General features: G+C 41.8%; 2 protein-coding genes across 10 annotated transcripts in view; both read left to right on the top strand.

The window, feature by feature from the left end:
* The window catches only part of LOC125234127 (NAD-dependent protein deacetylase Sirt6), a 309879-nt gene that overhangs the window by 78099 nt on the left and 206245 nt on the right, over positions 1-25535 (top strand). The window lies entirely within an intron of this gene.
* Positions 1-25535, top strand: part of LOC125234119 (ral GTPase-activating protein subunit beta) — a 31024-nt gene that overhangs the window by 5030 nt on the left and 459 nt on the right. For 3 of the 7 annotated variants that reach the window (XR_007177933.1, XR_007177932.1, XR_007177934.1), the window contains 26 exons: positions 592-826; positions 1362-1522; positions 1605-1747; positions 2295-2412; positions 4274-4411; positions 5918-6013; positions 6555-6680; positions 7174-7251; positions 7400-7565; positions 10580-10789; positions 11809-12017; positions 13581-13655; positions 15977-16111; positions 16694-16915; positions 17441-17547; positions 17762-17927; positions 19051-19228; positions 20446-20575; positions 21638-21739; positions 22089-22288; positions 22505-22652; positions 23067-23191; positions 23449-23627; positions 23760-23846; positions 24202-24424; positions 24969-25138. Coding sequence is in view for 1 of the 7 variants with exons in the window: in XM_048140309.1 (XP_047996266.1) it covers positions 592-826; positions 1362-1522; positions 1605-1747; positions 2295-2412; positions 4274-4411; positions 5918-6013; positions 6555-6680; positions 7174-7251; positions 7400-7565; positions 10580-10789; positions 11809-12017; positions 13581-13655; positions 15977-16111; positions 16694-16915; positions 17441-17547; positions 17762-17927; positions 19051-19228; positions 20446-20575; positions 21638-21739; positions 22089-22288; positions 22505-22652; positions 23067-23191; positions 23449-23627; positions 23760-23846; positions 24202-24424; positions 24969-25083 (3872 nt within the window). In the remaining 6 variants the exon portion in view is untranslated. Of the gene's footprint in view, positions 1-591; positions 827-1361; positions 1523-1604; positions 1748-2294; positions 2413-4273; positions 4412-5917; positions 6014-6554; positions 6681-7173; positions 7252-7399; positions 7566-10579; positions 10790-11808; positions 12018-13580; positions 13656-15976; positions 16112-16693; positions 16916-17440; positions 17548-17761; positions 17928-19050; positions 19229-20445; positions 20576-21637; positions 21740-22088; positions 22289-22504; positions 22653-23066; positions 23192-23448; positions 23628-23759; positions 23847-24201; positions 24425-24968; positions 25140-25535 lie in introns of those variants that run through there. The other 4 variants (XR_007177937.1, XR_007177936.1, XM_048140309.1 and 1 more) reach the window with 3 other exon arrangements.

Genomic DNA, 25535 nt, shown 5'->3' with positions numbered 1-25535 from the left:
TAGGCACTATTTCGATTTCTTTCAACCCCTTTTTGCCAAGAATGGCACTGAAACTTGAGTAGTTCATGTGCTCTGCCTACCCCTTTATGGGATACAGGCGTGATTATAATTAGGGAAATGTATTTCTGAATTAAATTATATTTAATTAATTAAATAATTATGTATGTATGTATGTACATAATTTAGGATAAATTGCACCAAATCTTTTACTTCCATATTTATTTTGCGGTCGTGACCTCGACTGTGGTTGATGTAACTGGTCCTTAAGACTCTTTCACATTGACGATTTGCGAGCGAGTTGAAAGCGAGGCAAGTGCGCAACGAGTTCGCATCTCGCCAAGTTCCTATGGCTAGGTATTTTAAGACATATAAAACGAAACATATACCATTCATCAATCTAGTCAGATTGCTTTACTTAACTCATTTTCTTTCCATAAATAGAGAAAAATTATCAATAGCACATTATATAGAGGGCGCAATGTTATAATGCAACCACAGTCATAACAAGGCAACGGAACATTCACACCACCGCCATCTTTGTGCTTAAGCTTGCAACCCCATCGACCTGGCTTACCTCGCTTCGCATTACAGGCGGCGACCTCATCGGCAAGCAGGCCGTGCTCTGCCACCGGGTTCTCCGTCTCGCTCGCACCGTCGCCGGCTCAGCTGACCTGGGCGCTGCTGAGTGGAAGTCTCTTTTACTCCTATTGCTGGCTGCAGCAAGGGCATTACTGTCTCCACCCGCCCCGCACCACTCGTCGGCTGATCAGCTGTGCAGAAGAGTTTTAGCTGTGTTGCTAGAAGTGTGGCTGTTGGCGTGTCACAGGTACTATAAGTCTATAGTGTCTCTTTTACTCCTGTTGTTGGCTGCAGCGAGAGCATTGGTCTCCCCTCCCGCCCCTCACCATTCGTCGGATCAGCTGTGTAGAAAAGGCCTAGCTGTTTTGCTAGAAGTGTGGCTGTTGGCGTGTCACAGTTACTATAAGTCTCTCACTCTTACTCGCTAGCTGCTATAGTGTCTCTTTTACTCCTGTTGCTGGCTCCAGCGAGAGCGTTGTTGTCCCCTCCCGCCCCGCACCACTCCTCGGCCGATCAGCTGTGTAGAATAGTGTTAGCTGTGTTGCTAACTTGCTAGAAGTGTGGCTGCTGGCGTGTCACAGGTACTGTCTCACTCTAACTCGCTACTAGCTGACATAGTGTCTGTTTTACTCCTACTGTTGGCTACAGCAAGCGCAATCCAAGCGAATTGAAAGAACAGGGTCATAAGTTTCGATGCGACCGAAAGGTTTGCACCAAAGCATGTTTTTATGTCAAAAGTGAAATTTCGGTCGGACACGAGTCTCAATCAATTTATTTTACAGATGTTTCCCGTCACCCCCGCTGTGGCGCACGCTCCGCGAACAATGTATTCGCTGGCGGCACCGCGCACCACTGACGGAGCAATGGACAAGGGTTTCACTCTGTCTTACGGCGCGTCTACTACGCCATATGTACGGCCCGACGTTCCCTAAGATGCCTATCAGTAAGTTATCAATTACATGTGATTACTGATTTGTAAACACTTCAAACATTAGATTCCCTCAACATTCATTTTTTACGCGCAGGTGAGGAAGACGCTAACCTGATCCCACCAGACATGTCTGCCGAAGCGGTCATGCAATCCTGGTACCGCATACTCCACACCATTGGAAACCCAGTGGATCTTTGCCGGCCGCATGTCATCAGCCAGACTCCAGACTTTTTGCAGGTATTAAAAAGACCCAAAATAACCGAAAAGATAGGCTTCCTTTAAAAGATTCTCTTTATTTTCGCCGCCAAGGAAATAAACTCCCATGCCACACAAAATTTCATGTCGTACACTTTTCTAAAATAAAGATTCAAATAAACATCGAACTGGTGTTCGACTTGTTTGCGATATCTAAAGGGGCTGATTCGTCTGCATTTTCCATACAGCTGCCACATTGTTTTACCGTTTTTTATTCAACATCGCATAGTCATAATAGGCTAGTTTCCTACTAGTCAAATCAGCTTCTTTTTTAGAACTGTCAAAACGATTTGCTAATATGGAATTACTATGAAATACTGAGGAGTGACGTCACGGTCAATTCGTTTACTTTATACCCTTCTCTTTGACTTATTAAATAGAAATTATGGTTTAACATAATTACTGTCCATATATTTCTTCTAATTATGTGGTACTTTATTTCGTGCACTGCATAAAATATTTTATTTTAAGTATAGGAAACTAGCCTATTACCAGGCGTCCAGAAATCGATAACAGCAATACATTACAGTACTCAGTGCTCGAGGAGGGAGCGCGCGACCCGTCGCAGCACCCGTGCCTGCAAGCGCTGCCGGCGATCTTCCATAATGCCATGCGCGGTCTCGCAGCTCATGTCGACGCCTTCCTCGGTATTTATGCTGCCTTTGTACTATTAGCAAAAAACTGTGCAGTGAATTCAGTGATGAACCTTTCTTATGTGGTTGTAAGGGAAAATCAAATTTTGATTCGTTATTGGGTGACTGCTATAGTTATTGACCACTATTTATTATTTAAGCTTGATTACACAATATAATAAAGTACAAATGGGGGACTTGGCGCGTTTAGGCATTCTATACCAATAAATCATGGGGTGAAAGTGGTGAAACAAACGTTGTCAAAGATGCAGTGAGAAAAACAACTATGTAGTAGTAGTTGGATGTCTTACTCTCAACAATGTAACTTATATGTATTCGCTTATATTTTTCTGATTACTTAGGAGAAGGTTAATAATGACTATGTATAGTGGTCAATAACATTAGCAGTCACCCTGTAGGCCTAGCACATGATTGTCGCGAGAGTATGTCGCCGCGAGATAGATGACACGTCTCCTTCTAACTGTATTTATGATATAAGGACGGGTAGTCTATCTCGCGGCGACATACTCTCGCGGCAATCATGTGCTAACCCTGCTGTATTGGTTTTCTAATTTTACAAACTATTAAACTGTCGCGTTAATCTTTCTATTGATACTTAAAATACTTTGATTTTGAGGCTTTATGCAGTTGTGTGATTTGAGTTTGGGTGATGGGACAAGGTTGTGTTATACACCGTGGGATTGTTGATTTAGATTTATTTTTGGGATTCTTGTCTTTTGTATAGGTATTTTTTCACTTGTTACTATGCCTGTAACAGCTATTACTCTGGTACAATAAGTAACTTGAATATATCACATCGAACCATTTTTACCACAGTGATAGCTGTCACAAGCATGTCAAGACGTGAAACCATTTATAGTATTTTTAATTTTTTATTATCGTTTTTAGTGTCGTAAATCGTTAAGTTAAATAAATATTTCATTTCATTTCATATTGCGTTATAGCCGGTGGCTAGATCTATTGCCGTGGCACATATTTTCAAGGTAGCACTAAATACAAAATTTGTTACAAGCAGTTAGTATTTCCGTGGTAATGTAGTATTGTAAAGTAAAATATTATATGGTAGAAATTAAAGTCATGCTAACAAAATCTGTTATAAAATTTCACAACATACCCAATGTTGAAGTATAGTGTTAACCTGTTAACTGAGATTTTTTCCAGTATATAGGTACCTGTTTTATTGTGCTAATATGATGTTCTAGTTATTCCTGTCAATGTCATAATAAATAACTATAAAACTCTCGTGAGACTCAAACATATTTAAAAATATTTTAAGCGGGTTACTCACGTGTTAAGTCGATATAGCGTTCGACATGTTGCGTCGCGCTCTCGACATGTAAAGGCGGGGTCGCTACTCTTGAGAAAGATCCTCGAAAATGGATCGAAACATGTCAAACGCTATATCGACTTAACACGTGAGTAACCCGCTTAAAATATTTTTAAAAATGTCACAATAGTTTGGCTAACCTTACATTCAGTACGTAGGTACATGTACTATCAGCCGCAAAAGTGCATGGAGAAATTATGAATGAATTCATTGATAAATTCACCATCCACTTTTGCAGCTGATAGTACATAGTATAAAACATTGTTAATTATTTAGAAAATCCTTAACAGAATTCATACTATTTCATAGAATTTCACTTCTTTCACAGAATTTCGTTTCACCAAAGAGTTTTTATTTCGTTGAAATTGTGTATTGAAATGTAATTCTCATGACAAATCTTATTAAGTTAGAAATCAAAACCTTTTCGGTGAAACGAAACTTTCTTTGTCTAAAATGTCTAAATGAAAGGACATTGATGCACCATCTTGAGACTAGGGTGTTGAGTTGAGGAACCGGGTATGGGCACAGGGCGGGGCTCGGAGCGGTGGTGGGAGGCGGGAGTCAGCGGGTCCCACATCGCCGAAGAGGGCGACACGCCCCCCGCACATCGCCGACTTGCTAAATCCTACAGCGTGGCTGGCAAGGCCAGGGACAAGACTGAGAAAGGTATATAGTGCTATAGCTGTCTCACTTTAGAACAACGTTGGAGCGGTGGTGGGAGGCGAGCGTCAGCGGCTCGCAAATCGTTGAGGAGGGCGACACTCCCCTCCCCCCGCACATCGCGAGGCTGGAAAGGCCAGGGATAAGACTGTGAAAGGTTAATGTTGTAGTTGTGACACATTAGGACACGCCAGCCTAAGCTGCTGGTTGCCTTCGCTTCGGCCTCGGGAATCGGGAATCGTTATATTCAGCCTAGGGGCTGGAAATAACGTTTGAGCGAGACCCCTAGGTCGCAGGGTGCGACAACGGTTGGTAGCGATAAAATTGACGCACACCCAACGCTCAGCTGTCCTAACCCAAGGCAGCGAACGACCGATGAAACTACGAGTGATTCAGCAGACGCTGGCACATGACTTCCTAAGCAAAGGTTATGGAACGACCTATAGTGAGTACTTTTGAAAACGAGCTTAGTGGATCAGTGGAGTGGAACGGTAGTTTCAGCGGGCGGATAGGCGATGTGGCTAGGTAGGCGGCCCATGTTAGCGGACCTTTCCGTCTACCATCAAATGGCATCGTCGTTGTCACACTAAACGCGTGAAAATCGCACCCACGGCTGAGCCTCCATCAATATGGTAAGTATTTCATGTTATTCTTTTTTTGGTTTGCACAAATGAGTTTAAAGTTTTGGTTGTGAACGTAGTGTGTTGTTTGGTTTGCACATTTTGGGTTCACGTAGTTTATAGACTTTATTGTACAAATGTAAGTAAATTAAATTAAAACTCGCTTATTAGATCCTGCAGAAGTGTACGGACTCTATGGTGAACCAGCGGTGCGTTTCGGTCAGGCGTGAAGCGTTGCGTCAAGCTTCCTAAATAATTAAGCAGCTGTACTAATATGCCGACAGAAAGTTTGCAAAATTGCGAAAATATAGACATGGGAAAAGTTTGGAAACTTTTCAAGAAATTTCCAAGTTTTTTTAAGTTTTTTAAAACATTTCTACAACTGCACATTTACTAAGGGTCGGCTCACACCGGAATGGCTGCGGCCGGCAGCAGTCTGCAGCGGCTGGCAGCGGCGCCGCGCGACCTGTTTGACTTAGTCAAGTGATACTGGTATTTTTAAATATGTAGATAAAGTATAATACTGACTTGTGTTTTCTTATTTAATTTTTAAAATCCTGCACCAAACTAAGCTTTCTGTTTAGCCCAATGGTTGACTGGTAGAGAATGCCTCAAGGCGTTAAGTCCGCCATTTGTACTCTTTTTTTGTAAATTTGTGCAATAAAGTTTAAATAAAAATAAAATAAAATAAATTATTTCACACTAAGAGTGCTCGCCGCGTCTCTACCATTCCGGTGTGAGCCAACCCTAAGGAGCAGACTCAGAAGCTACTCGCATTACGCTCGCTTCTTCTCACCACTGGTCCCTGCACTTATTTTTACCTGTTTTATTTTAAATCTTTGTGTAGTTAGATTGTATTCTAACAGTTGTTTGTTAACTAACTTGTGTGTAGGTACCCCGCGGTCATCTCTGATCGGCCTGACCGGCGGAGGCAGCAGGCCCGCCAGCGTGGCGCCGACTACGCCTCCTAACTCTATCGTCTCGCAAGGTATGCTACCCTGGTAGATCTTCTTCTATAGCGTGCTATCAGTATCGTAATAATTGTTATCTGTGTTACAAGTTCGTTTCTTAGAAAATATGGGCCCATTGAGCGTAGCAATTAAGTCTAATTTGTCTAAATACGACATTTCATCACACCAGTGGCCCGTTTCTCAAAACTGATAGTCACAAGTTACAAGCGGAAGTCTCTTTCCAACTTTTCATATTAAACAGTGACTACCACAACTTGTAGCTTCGAGAAATGGGCCCCAGAGCGAGGAAAATATTACCAATCAAATCCAATATGTACCTATAATGCATATTACTATTATCACTTTAACGTCAATAAAATTGCACCAGTGAAACATGGGGAAATAGGAGAGATTCGGCACCAATTACTTCGCCACTCTTTTAAATAAAGTGGGTATGGCAAAAACATTGAAGAGAATCGCGGATGTGGTAAAGATTTGACAAAAAAGGCAAGGGTTGACAACAATGTCTTCACACCAAAATAATCACGAAACAAAAAGTAATGGTACCGTTTTTCGCAGTGTGTGATTCGGAGAAGTCGCCGCTGACTCCGTTGCGTCCGAAAGTGAACTCGATCTTCCATTTGTTCGGCGAGTGGCTGTTCGAAGCGGCACTCATTGGGACTACGCCGTCTTACAACAACCAACGTAAGTATTACACTATCGATATATTTCGGAAATATTCAGCAAGTGTGGCGAAGAAGAGCAAACCATTGACCACATATTCCGGCGCTACGCCCTCCACTTTTATCCTGGCCTAGCTGAGAATCTAAATGCCCTGACACCCGAAGCCGTTTCCTGGCTTAATGACCTCAAAGCTGGACTCTGATTGCCTGAACATGCATGCCATACGATTAAATATAATAGCATTTTACACTACGTCGGTGGCAAACAAGCATACGGTCCGCCTGATGGAAAGCGGTCACCGTAACCTATGCAACTCAAGTAGTGTTTTAACTCTAAAGCAAGGAGAATAAGTGGCAGCGTTTAAATTATTTATGGTTCGGATAATCACGGTTTAACTGTCGTTAATTTTTAATGAAAAATAGAAAAGCAGACTTCTTGACACAGAACATTTCATTTATAGTTTCGTGTAAAAACGTCTCTCATTAGATTTCTATTCGGGTGTTTTATTTTTCAGAGCGTGCCGACGGTACTCCACCGCCGCCATCTTTGTCGGATGCCACTAGCAAGCTGAACATGGCAGCTTACCAACCAGGTATAGTTCGGGAAATATAATTTGAACGTTTACACACTATACATTCACATAAACCTACATACATAAAACAACAAAAACACTGAACTTCAAAAGTACCAAGAAAGTATAGCGAAAAAGAAGATTTCTATCCATACATACCCTTTCACAGGTCGCGCCGAAGCCCTAGGCGCTTTATGCCGCGTACTCTGTTCAAAGCAGTGCCGCGAAGAAGTGTCAGCTCAATACCTAGCACGTTGCTATGCTGCTATACATCGCGGGCTGAGAGACCCACCTACTGCGCCCGCAGTTGTGTTAAATGCACCTGATATATTCAGGTAATCAAATTTGTGCCTTAATTTTTAGCCAAGCATTTGATTTTTAAGGTGGCTCGCTTTCCATACAAAAAACATCTACCATTTATTTAGTCACCGCACACTACAACTAAATAAAAATATGCGCATACATCTACTATACATTATCCGTCGTCGCGGTAGTGAATGAAATACATTGTTTCATACAGAAATCATGGACAAATCCATGTGAATTTTTTATTAATTTTACGTAAATGTGCGTGCCAAATTTTGTGTACAGACACAGAGCCGTCATATTTCGCGCATTTTTAGTTGACATTGTCATCAGTGACATTTGGCTCTTGACAAGTAATTATTTAAAGATATTGGTTTAGTTAACTCAAGCAGACTCAGAAATAATGACGCATTTTGTCAACAAAGATACATATTGTGTATTTCGACACTGCTAATGTAAATCGAAATGGCGTCTCGGTCAAACGACCGACTATGATGCAGAAGATCGTGGGTTCGAGTCCGAAGTTTTTTTTAATCATTTGAACTTTTATGGATTTATTAAGTATTTTTTTTTTTTTTTAATGGAATATTTGACTATTACTATATTGCTTTCCTATTTTTTATTCTCATACAAAAATACAATAAAATCCTTTATTATGCCTTTGTTGATAAAATAAAATATTACACGTCTGGTATAATACATTATACATAGATCATAGTGTGGGCATAGTATTAGTAAAGTATTGCATTTACTGAGCTGGTTGACCTATGTTATTGTTGTGTGAATGTTTTTCTTCAACAACTAAATGGTTATATACAAGAATATGGGTAGCTTTTGCACATTGTAATTTTTCCTCAGTCACCCGTTGACCACGAACGCTGTAAAGTGTTTGAAACATCGGGATGAATTTTAAACTCATTATACGCGATTTAATCCGTTTTCATGGTTTTTATTTCATGAGTAACTATCGCGGTAACTGAAGACAATATTAACTAAATGGTTACAAATAATAATTATCATCAATATAATCTGGTCCAGGCAGGCAATTATGGTCGCGCGATAAATTATAAAACATCTGGCCGTCCCTATAATCGTACTTACTAATAGTGCGACAGGGATGGCCTGATATTTTATCGTCTATCGCGCGACCATGCTACCCGTGCTGTACTAGCTTTTGCCCGCGGCTTCGCTTGCGTTAGAAAGAGACAAAAGTAGCATATGTCACTCTCCGTCCCTTCAACTATCTCCACTTAAAAAACATGTCAATCCGTCGCTCCGTTTGGCCGTGAAAGACGGACAAACAAACAAACACACATTATCTTTGGTGAAACAACGAATTCTTCCACTTCAGATTATAGAGTAACCAGCTTTTCCCATTTATAATAAACTAGCTTTTGACCGCGGCTTCGCTCGCGTAAGAAAGAGACAAAAAGTAGCCTATGTCACTCTTCATCCCTTCAACTAAAAAACTTTTTTTTAAATCCCCTTAAATAATCACGTCAATTCGTCGCTCCGGTTTTGCCGTGAAAGACGGACAAACAAACAGACACACACCCTTTCCCATTTGTAATATTAGTATGGATTTGACATTATTATTTATATTTAAATAATTATATATGTATAGCCCAATTTCGTCGGTAACAGCGTGTTATGTAATGGCGTCGTTGGTGAACAATCGTCTGTCACGCCGTGAAGGTGCGTTCGATTCCCAGGATTCTATAAACTTTTTGTATTCTTTTGGATATAAATTTCGTATTTTTTATTGACCGAGCAAGAATGGAGAGCCGAAGGTATCAATTTTATCTTAGAGAACATATTGATTTTTTTATTGTCATTTTGATTTTCTATTTATTAAGTTGAGATATAAAACACAACTTTTAATACCCTCGCTAAATATAATATTTTATCGAAATTACTCCTTAGATAAAAAAGTCCACTTGAGTTTTTAAAGCATTACGTTACTCAGTTAACTATTGCATTTTCATTTACTAATTTAAGATTTCAAAAGCGATTTGAATACCCTTGCTCCATCGAAAATAAACAATTAGAAAAAAAAACATTCGAATCGTAGTTTAGAAACTAAAATTTATCTATACTTTTTTGGAATTTTTTAAAATATCAGATTAGGATACTTAATTATGTTAGAAATTCTGAGTTCGACGAACTCAAAAATTATTACCATGTAAGAGAATAGGTTTTTAATCTTTTTTGTGGAAAACGCTCAGTAACTACTGTACGAGTACATATACATTTATGTATAATAATAAAACAAAAAATAGTGTCTCATAGTGTTGTGTTCCTGCCGGTGAGTAAGGCTGCCAGAGCTCAACGAGGGTGTGGGGTGCTGACGACGGGAGGACTTACGGAACTAATTTGTTCCGTCTATTGTCCTTTGAGTCGTCGAAAACCCAAACCCTCCTTTGAACTTGTACACTCCATTTTGCTGTGCACACGCAGCAAAGGGGAGTGTACAAGTTTCTAATGGGGCGGCAACGCGCATGCGACACTCTTTGAGTTGCAGGCGTCCATAGGTTACGGTGACCGCTTTCCATCAGGCGGACCGTATGCTTGTTTGCCACCGACGTAGTATTAAAAAAAAAAAAGAGAAAAAGCCCTGGATTCGAACTCAGTACTTCCATGCAAATCATGCGATGGCACGTATTTACCGCAAGGCTATTTAAACAAGCTGTCGCCGCGTGAAATTATCGACTAGAAGGAATACAAAAACACTGTTTGTATGTGTGAGTGGTACTTAAAAATAGTGTAAAATAGTAAATTTATCTACATTAAGGGGATTAACGTTACAATGAGAAGTTGAATGTTTGTTGTAATACGTCAATTTTAATATTAAATGTTCGCGAAGCATAATTGAAAGTATATAAATGCCTGTACGACTCCACAAAAAAAATAAGACTGGTAATTTGCAGATTAACGCCATCTAACGCAGCCTGAGCTTCGGGTAACCTAAGCGAGCCACCTTAAGATAGGGCCTACGTTTTCTTTTAAGTCACTATTTTTGACTAACTCAACATTTCACTTACAGATTGGATCTAGACGGCGTGTTAGTACTAGTTCCTGACTTCATCACAGCATTAGAGCACATCCTCACAGAGCGAGAGCCGAAGCTAGAGTGTGGTTCCATAGACAAGAGAGAACTGCGTAAGGCAGCCATAAGCGCACTGTTGTCTCTGGTCGCTTTCCCGCACCATTATAAGGGCCTGCCCGTTCCGGAGTTCCCTGGATGCAATGAGTAGTAAGTCGAACTCTTACGTAATTATGTCAGCCTGCACGGGAAGCATGGTCGCGCGATAGACGATAAAATAGCAGGCCGTCCCTATCGCACTATTTGTAAGTGCGATAGGGACGGCCTGATATTTTATCGTCTATCGCGCGACCATGCTTCCCGTGCTGGTACACATTGCGATGTTTACAGTGAACAACATCCATAGAGAAACCAGATTATCAGCGAGAACATCAGCGTTCTGGGGCCCATTTCTCGAAGCTACAATTTACAAGTGGTAGTCAATGTCTAATATGGCAAGTTGGAAAGAGACGTCCGCTTGTAACTTGTAACTAGTTGTAACTTTTAGTTTTGAGAAATGGGCCACTGTTGTCTTTAAAGGGACCAGTTAAGTTTCCCCGGTCCTTCTTACTGATTGGTAAGTTGTGTTGAGACTACTGCAACGTTCTTACTTTTTTCTACTCTCGAAATTCCCGTTATTTCTACTCCCGAAATTCCCGTTATTCGTCATTTACAGGGTCGTGCATAGATCTTTGAAACCCTACATAAAAATCTATTCCCCAAAGCCAGCGTCCGCCGGTTTTCCGCGCATGCGCTCAGTAACGAAAAAATAAAAACGCATTGGTTGGCTCTGTAACCATGGCAACGCATTGTTATAACGGTACTACGCGCGTGATGGCGCGGGATGGCATTCGGCAGCTGCGCTGACAGTGCAAACCTTTGCGTCAAAATACAGGAAACAGTGTGAATTTCACGAAAGTTATTCTAGAAAACCATTAAAAACGAAGTGCATGGTCGAAGAAAAAGTATTGTACTTATATGCAACGGTGTTTAACTGAGTCAAAAAATACTCGTGGTGTCTTTATTAACAATTTTCGGCTTCGCCTCAAATTGTTACCCACGCCACTAGTCCTTTTTGACCGCCTGTTGCACAAAATACTATTTATTAGTTGCTTACCCAACATTAGACTTAGTCCCTAGTACAATTATAAACCAAATCATCATCAAACACAACTGACTTTTCCTCACAGCGCCGGCATGACACTAGGCGACTACGCCCGCGGGAAGATCTCCCTAATCTGTGTAACAGCCGTCCAAGTGGAGACCTCCGACGCGCTTGCAGTGCCTTTACTCAGCGCCCTGTATCTGTGTGTGCGACACAACGCGCAAGTATACACGGCGAGCAAGGCGCATAGCGCGCCGCCCGGCTCCACTATGTCGCATAGCACGGATTATAAAGGTGAGCTTATGTGGTCCTGGTGCTTTCGGAGATTTGTGATGTCAAGTTGCGATTAGATTTGGCGAATGCTAGTGGACTTATAGTTGCTATCAGATATATTGGAGCAACTAAAGTAATCACAAATATCCAAACACGTCTCTTTACATATTATGCGAGCTGTTAGTATTTTTTTTACGTAGGTCCACAGTTCACAAAGAGTCTGCGTAGACTCGCCTAATCATTAGGCCCTAATGGTTTGCAATGAGGAGGCTCACTGACATTTTATCCCGCCAGGAGGCTCCTGTGCAAGTGCCTAGGCATGTCACTGTCATTCATATGTGAGAGAGAGAAAAAAATAACATATTCTCGCTCTCACGTATGAAATTCTTTATCTGTGTATATAAGGTGGTGCCATCTATCATAACCTTTGAGCGTGCCTCCTCATTGGCAGAGGCATTTTGGCAAATTTGGTCGCAATTTTAGTATTTTTATTACATTAGAAATAAAACTATAATACGTGGTTTGTTGAAAATGTTATTTCGATATTAAGATATCAAAAATTCAACGAGAAATGCATCAAAAATTAAAAACGTACACACGCTATTTTTATGTTGCTCTTACATTTACTCTTACGATAAATCACAATCAGTAATATACGTAATAAATACGTAAAGTGCTACTTACCTTTTAGCTAAACTTACACGCTAAATTATCATCTTACATTGTTCTGCTATTGACACCTCAAGCTATAATTTCAATCCAAGTATATATCAAGAAAGATATACTTGTCTCTAAAAAATGCAACATTTTACCATTGTGCATTATTTATTTGAGCAATGTTTTTAGCCAGTTTAGAGGCAGGTATACGAATGGAACCCATACCAAGTAAAAGTTACTTTTGATTTTTCTCCTAACCATGCAATATGCAACTGAGTTTTGTACCTTAGTTCGCTACCCATACCCAACTACAGACCTGGCTAAGAACATACAGTGCTGACTCGAGGAATCCGACTGATTGTATCTTGAAGTTTTTTTTTATCAGAGTCGTAAAGTCAGCGTCGAATATATTGTGAGAGCAAAAGCGCCAAGAATACCGGAACGCATCTATATTTTTATGGTAACAAAGATGTGTTAGGGACCATCCACACTCATGAGACGCATGTCTTGCGGCGCGCAACGGACGTCTCCGCCACGCCGCCCGACGCGCGCCACGACGCCTGGAGGCGCGTCTTACGTCCTTCCTATACAAAATGTACTAAGGGGACGTTTTTTTTAATTACATTCGGGCGGCGTGGAGGAGACGTCCGTTGCGCGCGACATGCGTCTCATGAGTGTGGATGGTCCCTTAGGATAATTTTGGCGAATTGTCTGCCACAATAGCTATATTTAACGATAACGATATAACAAAACTAGAAAGATTTCTAATTGACTGCGAAATTGATTGTCATTTTTGAGGGATTTATTGTGACAAAATGGTTTGCCAGTAAGTGGAGACACAGTATTATTAACATTGTATGTAATCGTTGGAATCTTCGAGACACTTTTTTATTTTTTATTTTACTTTATCACCATTAATTTCACTAGCGCGCTCCGACGGCGGCGCGGAGCCCTCGCTAGACGATCTCGTCACCGACCTGGACCCCGCATCGCCGCTCTTTGGTAAACATCTTTATACTGCACGACTTAAGCTCTATCCTCGTCCTGCCCAGTGTCATTTTTAAAAGTTTTTGCAATTTATAAATAAAAAGCCTGGATATACCCACAGATGTAGTGCGACAAGCTTTTCCTTCGTATTTTCGGGAACGTTCATATTTGTCATGTTTAGGGTTGTAAATAGAAAAAAAACCAAATGTTTTTTTTCAGTATTGTGAAAAAAAAACATGAAAAAAAACCCAGCAGCTTGGTTTTTTTTCTAAATATGGTTTTTTTTCAGATGAACAAATAATACGACAATAACGGTTTTTCGTGAGTTGTAACATGTTTCAATAACAATAACGTAAATTTTAATTCAATTAACATTCAGTATACAAACGTTTATTGGGGGATCCCCGATGCTGCGTGTAGCATGGAGAGGCGGTGGTGTTGCCAACAGTAAAAAGTGATAACTACCAACTACAGATTTCGTAAATGTTACTAATAAGACCAGAAATTAAAGTTATTTGATTAAATTCGTTTAATAGTTAACATTAAGTCTAAAAAACCGTATAAAAGTATTAACTACTTTCAAATTTTGAGATTTCGTACTTTAGAAAAAAAACATACTCCAGAAAAAAAACTGTTTTTTTTCACGGTTTTTTTTCATGTTTTTTTTATGTTTTTTTTCAAGCCAGAAAAAAAACCGTTTTTTTGCAACCCTAGCTCATGCTACTCTTAGTTCAGACAGTGTCAGTACATCTTCTACTGACACTCACTGAAATAGCATGACACGTTCGTACGCTTCCGTAAGTATATGAAGGAATTTTTTTCGCACTACATCTGTACTAAGGTTATACCGGTAATTGTCATTTTTACTTAAAACGTGAAACAAAGGAAAATTTTAATAACAATGCCGTGAGACACTGACATAATAAAGATATAAACCGGGTCACTCAAAAAAGAACAATGAAAATGCTCCTCGTTACGGAGCGAAACATGTTGACCGTTTTCCGACTTTTTACACGTAAGTGACCCGGTTTATATGTTTAATAATATGTAAAGGAAAATCTACCCTATCATTTCAATAATTTGGTTTAAATTTTAACGACTCCCAACTGAATATGCTGGGCAGGACGAGGCTATGTTTAATTGTCCCTGTTTACTACAGTAGCGCCCACTAACTTGGACCCGGCGTCGCCGCTGTTTGGTAACTCACCTTAAATATACTGCACGATTTAAAGTTTACATTTGACTGTCGCCGTTGATTGTGCTAGCCGCTCCGACCTAGGGCCCATTTCAAGAAGCTACAAGTTACAAATTACAAGTTTCGCTTGTAATTTGTAACTTTGTGAAATGGGCCACGGTACCCGGTATCGCCGAAGTTCGTTAAAAACACCTTTATACTGCAAGGTGCATGTTTAGTCACACGCTGTTTCGTGATCATTACATTGTGTGTAGGTATATTTTTTGTTGTTATCATTGCTTGCTTGTTAGTCATATGTTATTATATCTTCTTAATTGTACTGCGTATTTTAATCAGTTAGATTGATTTGAATGTGTGTTAAAGTATACAATAGTTTTAATGTAATTCGGTGTTTCTTGAGTGAATATGTAATAAAAGATAATAATAACCCCAGTTGTTTACTTTTTTGTAAACGTTGAATGTCTTGACTTCTTCAGATTTTCGTTCTTTTCCTTCAACAAAGTTTAAAATAAATAAGCTGATGATTTTCAAATAGTTACCATCACCTTACATTGACTTAAATGTTGTAGGTATATGTATAAGGCTCTGTTTGATGCTGTGTACTAATTGGTGCCCCCGCAAAGTGTTACACAACATAGTGTAATAGAACCAACGTCATAAAACACTATCAGTAGGTATAGGTTAGTACCTATAGAATGTCATTCTCAGAGACGCGCGCTTTGATTCGTAAATCAGCAATTCCCGAAAAGTTTGTACATTTGGATCACGTCTCCGATTTTGATAAAAATTGGTAGGCTGATATATAAGTAGTCCATGATGCTGAGCAAGATCCACTAGGTTTCCCAAAATGTCCTGGGTTGTTTGTATGAAACTTTCCTTATTTGTTACCGAAAATGTATAAAAATCTGGTAGCATCATGAACTCTATCAGCCTACCAATTTCTATCAAAATCGGAGACGTGATCCAAATGTACAAACTATTCGGGAATTGCTCAAATTTCACAAGATTTCACAAATCTGCACGTCATCATTGTGGATGACCTCCAGCTATATTTATGCTGTCCCTTATTTTATAACAGCCAATTGGAAGCACCATATGTTTCAGTCCTGTATTAAGACACACCTCTTTATCGACTTATAAGGTGCGGCCTTGGTAGTGCGAGCCACTTACCTAGTCTGCCACCGCCTCATCTCCTCGTGGAAGGGAGACCTGCAGGTGTCGCTGGCAGCGTTGGAGCTGCTCTCTGGGCTGGCTAAGCTGCACTCTGCTAAACCAGGTACGTTCCTTATAAAAAGTGATGTGAGACGTCAACTTTTTATTTTCCACTACTTGCTCTCTCTTCTCAGCTATTGCCCCCTTACCACTTACGTTCAGTTTTTTGCGGGTGAGTTTAGATTTCGGTAGCATTTTGTTTTAGTAGGTAGACAAGTCTACAGGCGAACATAATAATGTTCACATAAGAAATTGCAATTGTTTTTACGGTATAGTGCACTCATATAAAAAATCTGCAGAAAACCGTATACCCTCAAATATTGGACGTAAGTGGGAGAAAGCTCTTACATAACTCAGTAGTCTCAGTACTGTTAGTGTTACATGGTCTACGGAAAATACACACTATTTTTTCTCTTTTCATGCTCTCTAGATTTTGTCATTGGTAAGTGATCTGATAAACAAGAAAGAAAAACATACGTCGTGCCAGTATTTGTAATTTTTTGTATGAGGGCATTTTCAGAAATCAGGACCCAAAATTAGTGACAGTTGTTAACAAAAATGAACTCGATGTCAGTCCCAATTTTCGAAAATGTCCATAGTACGTACTTGTTTTCTGTAGTTCTAAGTCAACATGTTTTGACAACAGAAGCCATAGAGCGCAAGCGCGCCGTCCGCTGGATCTGCGACTACATCAGCATCCAATGCAGCCGGCCGCCCCCGGCGCACTCGCGCGACCTGCACTCGTGCGTCGTGGCCGCCTACTCGTGCCTCGCCTCGTGGCTGTGCCCCGCGCTGCTGGCCGACCCCGACTGCCTCGCCGCGCTCATGGAGGTGGTGGAGCTCGGCATCTCGGGCACCAAGAGCCAGGGTACTGTCTCCTATACTAGTGTACTGCACACTTGCGTCCTGCCTGCCTCGTGACTGTACTGTCTGTAGTGTGCCTCGCTGCTGGCTGACTCCTAACAGAGACTATCAGGCCGACTCTCTGTCAGACTCTCGCGTTCATTCCCGCAACTTAGAGCCGATACTGACGAAGTGAAACCCTAGTGATCCCAAGAAAGGAAACTGCTGTTGGTTTGTAGTCTGTAGTAGTTCCCATACAAGTTGCAGTCATTTTAAATACCATTTCTGAAAACCATATTTTTGCTATAAGCGTTTTAAATGATTCACGGTTAGTTTTATTAGACTTATATTAACCGGGATATAGACGGTGATTATCTTTTAGATTTTTATTGAGCTCCCGATATTTCGACGCAGTTACATGCATCATGAAATTATGATCACGGTTAACTGAAGACGACGGGTGGACATCAAAAGTTGTGGTCAATATACCTAATTCATACTTTTGCTAATTTATTTATTACGTAATATTGATTATGGAATATAATTTTAGGCAAATCTGGCGAGCAACCAAAGATGAAAGACGAGAAGGAACTGAAGCCCGTTTCCATGAGAGTGCGCGACGCCGCGGAATCATTGCTGATGCTCATTTTGGAACAGGTAAGATTATCTGACTATATTCGTAAGAGTAAACTCTTATGTAACAATTCATATAGCGCTTACGTTTTATATTTAATTGTAACTTGTGCCTAGACCACGCCAATGTCGTTCATTTTTCCTTAGTCAACCGAAAAGCTACATTGAATAGACGTTTACAGACTGAACTTCATGTTATTTCTTTCTAATGAATTAAATTTTAAATACTTTTCTTTAGGTGGGATCTGAATCTCCGGGCACCGGTTGGTGCCGATTGGATGAAAGGTGGCTATCGGCGTTGGGGCACGGTCGCTTGCGCCATTACGTCGCCGATGGCAACATCCTTCTATCGCTATTGGAGGAACCGCTAGCGAATAGCCAGGAACCTCAGCCTACACTTATCGGTAAGTTTTTAGGTGATTAGAGGTATGGATCCACGGAGAGGAGACGTGTTTTAATTTTTTCTCAAACATGGTATGAAATATTGATGTTATGTGCCTTATAATTGGCAGCGAAGTATGACGTTGCAGGTGCGGCTAGGACGATTGATAGATAATGGAATTTCATACAAACCTTGCAGGCCAAGGCCGGCAAAGTCTTCTTTTTTAATTTCCAAACACAGATAATTGTGACATAACATCCAGGTATTTAGCCAATTAAAAAAAAAAACTATAAGGGGCTTTATAGACGTGCCAACTGCAACTGGTACGGGCCCTAGACAATATTTGATTTTGGGTGCGTTTTCATACAAAAAAAATTTTTTTCGTTTTTTTTAAATTTTTTTTTAACTTTTTGTTTTTTTATAATACGGAGTATCAAAGGGGAACGAAAATTCGATTATTTTTGCGCTACGACGCACCGTTTAGGAGATACAGCCATCCAAAGTTACTATTTTCAGTAGACTTTATTTATTTCATACCATGTTTGAGAAAAGCACTATACATACTTCGGCGGGAAATGGGGTTGCCCGCCTCAGACCTATCCGGCCTCGCTTCGCTCGGCCGTCTATATGTCTTCGGCCGGCAACCCCTTTGTCCCGGCCTCTGTAGTAATGTACTATTGTTGATGGCGTATGATACAAGAATTAAATCACATTTTGATACCGACGTAATTTTGTTCCATACCATATTCACATATATTTTTCAAATTTACTACTCTTCGTGACAAATTCCTCAACGAAATGACCTATAGTAGTTTTATTGAAAAGAAACTATTTCAGTCAAGCAATCGCTTTTTTAAATAGCATATCGAGGGTTTACTGGTGAAAGCCGATAAATCGAAATAATTTGTCCTTGAAATAAGAACATTGTGGAAATTGCACATAATTAAAAACCAGTTTGCTCAACTTATCGGGTTTCACCAGAAAACCTTCGATATTTTACCTCTATATTGAAGTTCCTAGAATCAGACTTAGCTAACTTTTTTGAGAGCCTCACCCGTCAGTTCAAGTGAACGTTCGAAATAACTTTGCACTAGCTAGCCTGCCAAAATCGTGGTCAGCTTAGTTATTTTATTATTTTCCACCAGTGATCATCCGCTGCGGCTGGGGCCGCTTCGCGTGGTCCATGAGCAACCGCGGCGCGCCGCGCTCGGGCGCGCGCGGCGGCGGCGCGGCGTGCGCGCGCCCCGTCGACATCACCGAGCCGCCGCCGCGCCCCGCGCCCGTCTGCCGGCCCTTACCGCCCGCGCCGCCGCCGTGCGCTGTGTGAGTACTGGACTACTCGTTAGTGCTCCTTATATCGCAGTAGTAGGACTTTATCTAGTACTGGAGTGCTTTGCGTGGTTTATGAGCGATCGCGGCGCACCCCGATCGGCCCGTGTATATTATGGAGCCGCCGCGCGCCTACTGCCACCGTGTGCTGTGTAAGTAAAGTAGACTACTCATTGATGATCCTTCTGTCGCCATAGTTAGGTTTTCTTTAGTAACAGGTGTTGCTTCGCACGGTCGATGAGCAAACGCAGCACACACCGCTGCCCCCTGCACTGCCACCGTGCGCTGTGTAAAGTAGACTACTCGTTGGTAGACCTTCTGTCGCCATAGTAAGGTTTTCTTTAGTAACTGGTGTTGCTTCGCACGGTCGATGAGCAAGCGCAGCACACACCGCTACCGCCTGCACTGCCACCGTGCGCTGTGTAAGTAAAGTAGACTACTCGTTGATGGTCCTTTCTGTCGCCATAGTTAGGTTTTATTTAGTAACTGGCGTTGCTTCGCACGGTCGATGAGCAAGCGCAGCACACACCGCTACCGCCTGCACTGCCAACGTGCGCTGTGTAAGTATAGTAGACTACTCGTTAGCGGTTCTTATATCGCAGTAGTAAGGTTTCCTCAGTGATTATCTTCGATTAGGGTTAGTCTATAAGGAACCGCGTGCTCCATCCGTCCGCTGATCGCTTCTTCACGCACCGCCGCCATGTCCTTTTGAGTACAGTACACCACTCGTTGATGGACTTTGTGTCTTTTCTCAAACATGCAATGAAATATTGTCTTTACGTTCCTTAAAATGGGCTGGGAAGTATCGCTTTTTGGGCGCAACAACTCGAGAGGACTGTAAAGGGATTTCATATTATTTTTCAGGCCTAGGCCTGCAAAGTAACTTTTTTTTTATAAAATATTGTCCTTTAGAGCATTTTTTTTTCATTGTATGTTTGAGAAAAGCACTATACATGCCTCGGCGTGAAAACGGATTCCCGGCCTCGTATCCCTATACGGTATATACCCTTTGGCCGGAAATCCTCATTTTCCCGGCCTCTGTTGTAATGTACTATTGCAGGACGGTTCCTTCGGTGATAATCTGGGTCTCATCATAATAAGGTTCGTCACTGATCTTTGCAAAGTTTTTGCAGCAATCGCGGCGTGACTTAGTGTCCTGGTAATTCTCTTTTTAAAATGCCGCGGTATATGTGATTCATTTATTTTTGCAGAGACAGCGCATTCCCAAGCCTGGAAGCGGTGTTGCGCCAGCTGAACGATCCGGAGGCGCCCACTCTGTTCAAGCTGCTTGAACAACAGGCCGCTGTCGAGAAACGCATTCAGGAGAGCGAAAATGACGCCGTGAGTCGCCTACTCTTTTAATATCACGTTGCAAACATCATCATAATAGGCTAGTTTCCTACTAGTCAAATCAGCTTCTTTTTAAGAACTGTCAAAACGATTTACTAGTATGGAATTACTATGAAATACTGCAGAGGAGTGACGTCATGGTCAATTCATTTACTTTATATCTTTCTCTTTGATTTATTAAATAGAAATTAGGTTTAAACATAACTACTGTCCATGTTTTTCTTCTAATTATGTGGTGCTTTATTTCGTGCACTGCATAAGATATTTTATTTTAAGTATAGGAAACTAGCCTATTATTGTCGCATTTGAGAAAACTTTTGCACGGATTTCCATTCATACATGATCAGAACGCGCGCTAAACGCAAAACGAATACGTCGGAATAAATTCGTTTCGTGCGCTCTAATTTTTAAAAGTATCACTGTTGTAATTAGTCATGTTGTTTGTTTAGCACGGGGTGTTTAGCAAGCCTGAAAGTAGTGATAGTTGAAAAAGTAAGAGCGAATCGACTAGCATGGTGTGGACATGTAATGCGGAGGGATGAAAGGCATGTGACGAGAAAGATATTACGAATGAATGTGGAAGGTGGTGGAAGTAACGGGAGAGGAAAACCGAAGAAGAGGTGGATGGACTGTGTGAGACATGATATGGAACTAAAACAAGTTAATGATGAGATGACGAGTGACAAAGATGTATGGAAGAGAAAGACATGCTGCGCCGACCCCAAGTAGTATGATGTGTGCAGAGGCCTGCTGGATGTGTGCGAATACCACTAAAAATAGCAGGGGGCCGATTTTTGAGTCTCACGGCGTTCGAATTCAGAAAATTGTCACTGAAAATAATAGGCAATTCACCGTTTTCAACCGGTATTTTAGTGACAGTGAGACTCAAAAATCGGCCCCCTGGTCTGTTGCAGTTGGTGAAAGGTTGCCTCCGGCAAAGCCATTGGTCGCAGGTTCTAGTCCTGCCGGTGGTGTGAATTTTTCCATTTTTAAAAATATTTAGTATCGCTCGCAGACGTTTTTGCATGATAAAAATGTTTTAATTGTATTAAGGTGCCGGAAGAGTGCGTACCGCCGGAGCCAGTGACGGAGTTCCAGACGGCGCGATTATTCTTGTCGCACTTCGGATACCTCAACATCGGCGGGGAAAGAAAGGTATTATTCAATAACAGCTAATTTGATTATATACTGAAATGACATTCCATTGCTCAACCTTCTTCCCTTTTGTCTAGTTCGTAGTACATTCCTACTGGGCCGATTTACGTTGGCTTTTTGTCAAAGCTTCATATAATTTCAATGATGTGTATAAAGTCCTCTATTCTGTACACTGTACAGTCACTAGCAAAAACACGTTAGTTAACGTTAACACTCTTCTAAGGCCACACATAAATCCTTTTCTGAGTTATGAAACCTTACTTAGTGTTCAAATTGTGTTTATTTTAATTTTTTTAAAGTTTGTTCTCTGAACTTCAAGAAGCCTTGTAACAACCCAGTTTTTTTCTAGGGTATGGGACCACGTTTGGTGGCGCTTGACGACTCAGCCCCCGGTTTCGCGGCAGCTCTACGACGCGTGGACGCCTGTGGCGCACGCACAGTGCTGACGGTTCATGTGCTCCTGGCGAAAGCCGGTCAGCGCACGGCGGCTGACATCGTGGCTAACTCGCGCAGGCCACCGCCGGCGGCGTTCGCTAAGATGCTACGAGGGTACGTACACTTACGTCTATAGGACCTAGTTCTGAGGCTGGTGACTATGGTAGACTCAGTCCCCAGTTTGTTAGCAGCACTGCGTCGCGTAGATGCCTGTGGCGCTCGCACCGTGCTAACAGTTCACGTGCTGGTCAACGCGTTGTATGCAACCTTATCTCGGCTAGGATGTAATATCACTGACCCGCTTGACTTTTAAAAAAAATTGTCCTTCAGGTTAGGCAAGCCGGTCCGTGTCCGCGGCCACCCAGGCTGGACGGGCCACGTAGCCACAAGTTACGACGCGCAGCCGGAATACTTGTCCACGCCTCCCCCCACGCCGTCCGAGGACAAGACTCCTTCCATCTACGACGGCAGGGAACAGGTACACTTTGACACCATTTTACGGCGTAACTTATTTCGCGCGAGTCGTACCTACGATGTGTTTTGGAATGCTTCTTATGTTAGTGTGTAAGCCTATCTAGTTTCTAGTTTCGTTTTCTTTCAACCCCTTTTTGACAAAAGTGGCACTGAAACTTGAGTAGTTCATGTGCTCTACCTATCCCTTTATGGGATACAGGCGTATTTGTATTTATGTATGTAAGCCTATCTAGAAAGTTCTTGAAGAATCTGCTCTCCAAAACCCTAAGAAATTCTAAACTCTCCAAAGGTTACTGCGTTTAGTCATGATTTAAATCGGGAAACCTATTCACGCCTGTTTAAATTCGATCCTTTCTCGTGTTTGTATGCAAATACTTACCTTCAGTGTACAGAATTCCAACCCTAAGCATTATTGCAGGTACTATACTGGTCTGACTCCAGCAACGAGATCGCGTTCGTCGTGCCGTCAGGACATGAAGTTGTTGACACGGACGATAAGAGCGACTCTAAATCTGACACCGACGGAAACTGCTTATCTACCAGGTGATTAGATTAGAAAGTTGCCCACGCAATAATCTGCGAAGATCCGAGGGGTTAAACGCGAACAGTGACTAATTTATTCACTAGTTGTATGTTGTTGCCTAGAAATACCTTGATCGTAAAATTTTGATACTTTGGTTTGTGACTCAACAATTTCGATACGGCATCAGAGATTTTCAAATCGTTAAGTAAATCCAATTAATTCATAAACGTGATAAAAACATCTATATTTTTACTCAATTTCGCCATTTTTCGACCAGGAGTTCAGAAAAGGCAGCAGGTTCGTGCTGGGACGTCTCAAGCAACAGTTCAGGCGCGCTGTCTTACGAACGAAGCATCAGCGAATCGGACAAGGCGGAGCGAGGCCGCTCCAGTCTCAACGAGAAAGTGCGCGCACTGTCTCTAGACCTTGACAAGCAACCAGGCGCTCAGCTAACTGGTAAAATATACTCAAATGGAATATTATTAAAGTATTTTTTTAAAGTTGATGTTTGGAGTCGACATCTATTGAATGAGTAATTTTGACAAAAAATTGTGTATGATTTTGTACACTTTCATTGTCATGTTGCAGGAAGCGGTAGACGTAATCGTGACTTCACGACGAAGATTCTGGTTATCTGGTTGGAAGATTTTGAAGATCATCTAAATCTTCCAATAGGTAAGTCAGCTCAAGAAAATCATGAAACAAAATTGTCTACAGCTATTTTTCTAGTTTGATAGAAAAATAAAAACCAGGCAGGCAAGCATGGTCGCGCGATAAACGATAAAATATGAGGCCATCCCTATCGCACTATTTGTAAGTGCGATAGGGACGGCCAGATGTTTTATCATTTATCGCGCGACCATAGTTGCCTACCAGTTTACAAATAAAACGATCAATAAATTTACACATGAACTTCACTCTTAGAGCGTAATATGTAAGATATCAGTCCTACATCCGATATCGCATCGGATATATGTGAAAACGCTCTTACATGGCGACCCTGCCTTATCAAATTTGCCCCGTTCCACAGATGACTTGCTCCGCTATTGCGAAACCGGCCTCCCGTGGCGGCGCCACGAGGCGCACTGCATCTGCGTGTCTCCGCGGCGCTCGGGTCTGCTCCGCGTGCACACCGTGCCGCGCGCGGCGGGCGTGCTGTGCGACGGCGCGCTGCTGTCGCCGCAGCTGCTGCCCGCGTGCCTGCGCCGCGCCGCGCGCTACCTGGCGCGGCCCATACGACTCAACACCGACCTGTGAGTTACACATTATGTCTTCTTCTATCCATTTGTATGCGTATCCTCGTTGCTGAGAGTCATGATTGCCAGGTGTGCTCTCATCCACCACTGTCTTAGGGCCAGTTGCATCAACCACATTTGACAGACACATCATCGTCACGCAGCAGACAACTATGGAACTTCCCATACAAAAAAAATAACGAACGCTTTAACGCTGACAGACGGATTGGTATAACCGGCCCTTACGCTATTTTGTATCCAAGCCAGGATCTTGCCTTTACTTGCCGGGTAAGAATCAATCAAAGTTGCGTTGGGTGCAAATAGTTTGTGGTACAGTGGAGTTCATAAATATGTGTACATTTTTTCACCTTATTGCTACGAGTTAAGGTGAAGAAATGTACAGATATTAATGAACTCGGCTGTAATAAATATACTACGAAGTAGCCTTTTAACATGTCGCTCATAACATCATAGGGGTTGATTGGGTTGCCAGTTTTAATATTACCCCGTTAATAATTCGACACAATCTTGCATAACAATAACGCAACGAAATATTCCGCAGATATCAACCCCCGCACGTACGTCGCCGCCATCTTATCCAAGAGTTAGCGCAGCAGTTCAAGAGGGAACTCACCGAACCAGAACTATTGGAGTCACTCTTTAAACCACCTGCCTAAACGACGACCCAATAAAACGTATAAGATGGTCACCCCTTTAACGTCTGGGGATATGGCCTGTACCAGAGAACCTCCCCGCCACCCGATTGGCGTGAGTTTGGGTTCTTTGGACAAAAGGGCGCTGGTTCTGTCCGGAAATCGGCACCTTAGGAAGATTTTCACCGTTTCGGGGTGCAAAACAAAAATGAAGAGAACTTAAAGGAAATATATATATAAATAAGCCCTACACTCACCCGCGCTTCGTGTTGTAGGTCGCCGCGTAATATGGTACGGCTTTTCCGCTCGCCGTATATTAAACACAAATTTTCTTTAATATTATCCGCAGTCCACCACCGCCGTGGACGTCAATTTTCTTTCTTCCACTGACATTATTTCTTTCTCTTGTCATAAAATTTTTAAACTTAGTTCCAAATATAAGTAGCGTCTTTTGCGCATGCCCCATTCCCCATACG

This window comes from Leguminivora glycinivorella, chromosome 15, assembly GCF_023078275.1.
Source record: "Leguminivora glycinivorella isolate SPB_JAAS2020 chromosome 15, LegGlyc_1.1, whole genome shotgun sequence".
Taxonomy (NCBI): domain Eukaryota; kingdom Metazoa; phylum Arthropoda; class Insecta; order Lepidoptera; family Tortricidae; genus Leguminivora; species Leguminivora glycinivorella.
Note: the sequence above shows the minus strand (reverse complement) of the source record. Positions and strands in the feature narration are given on the sequence as shown.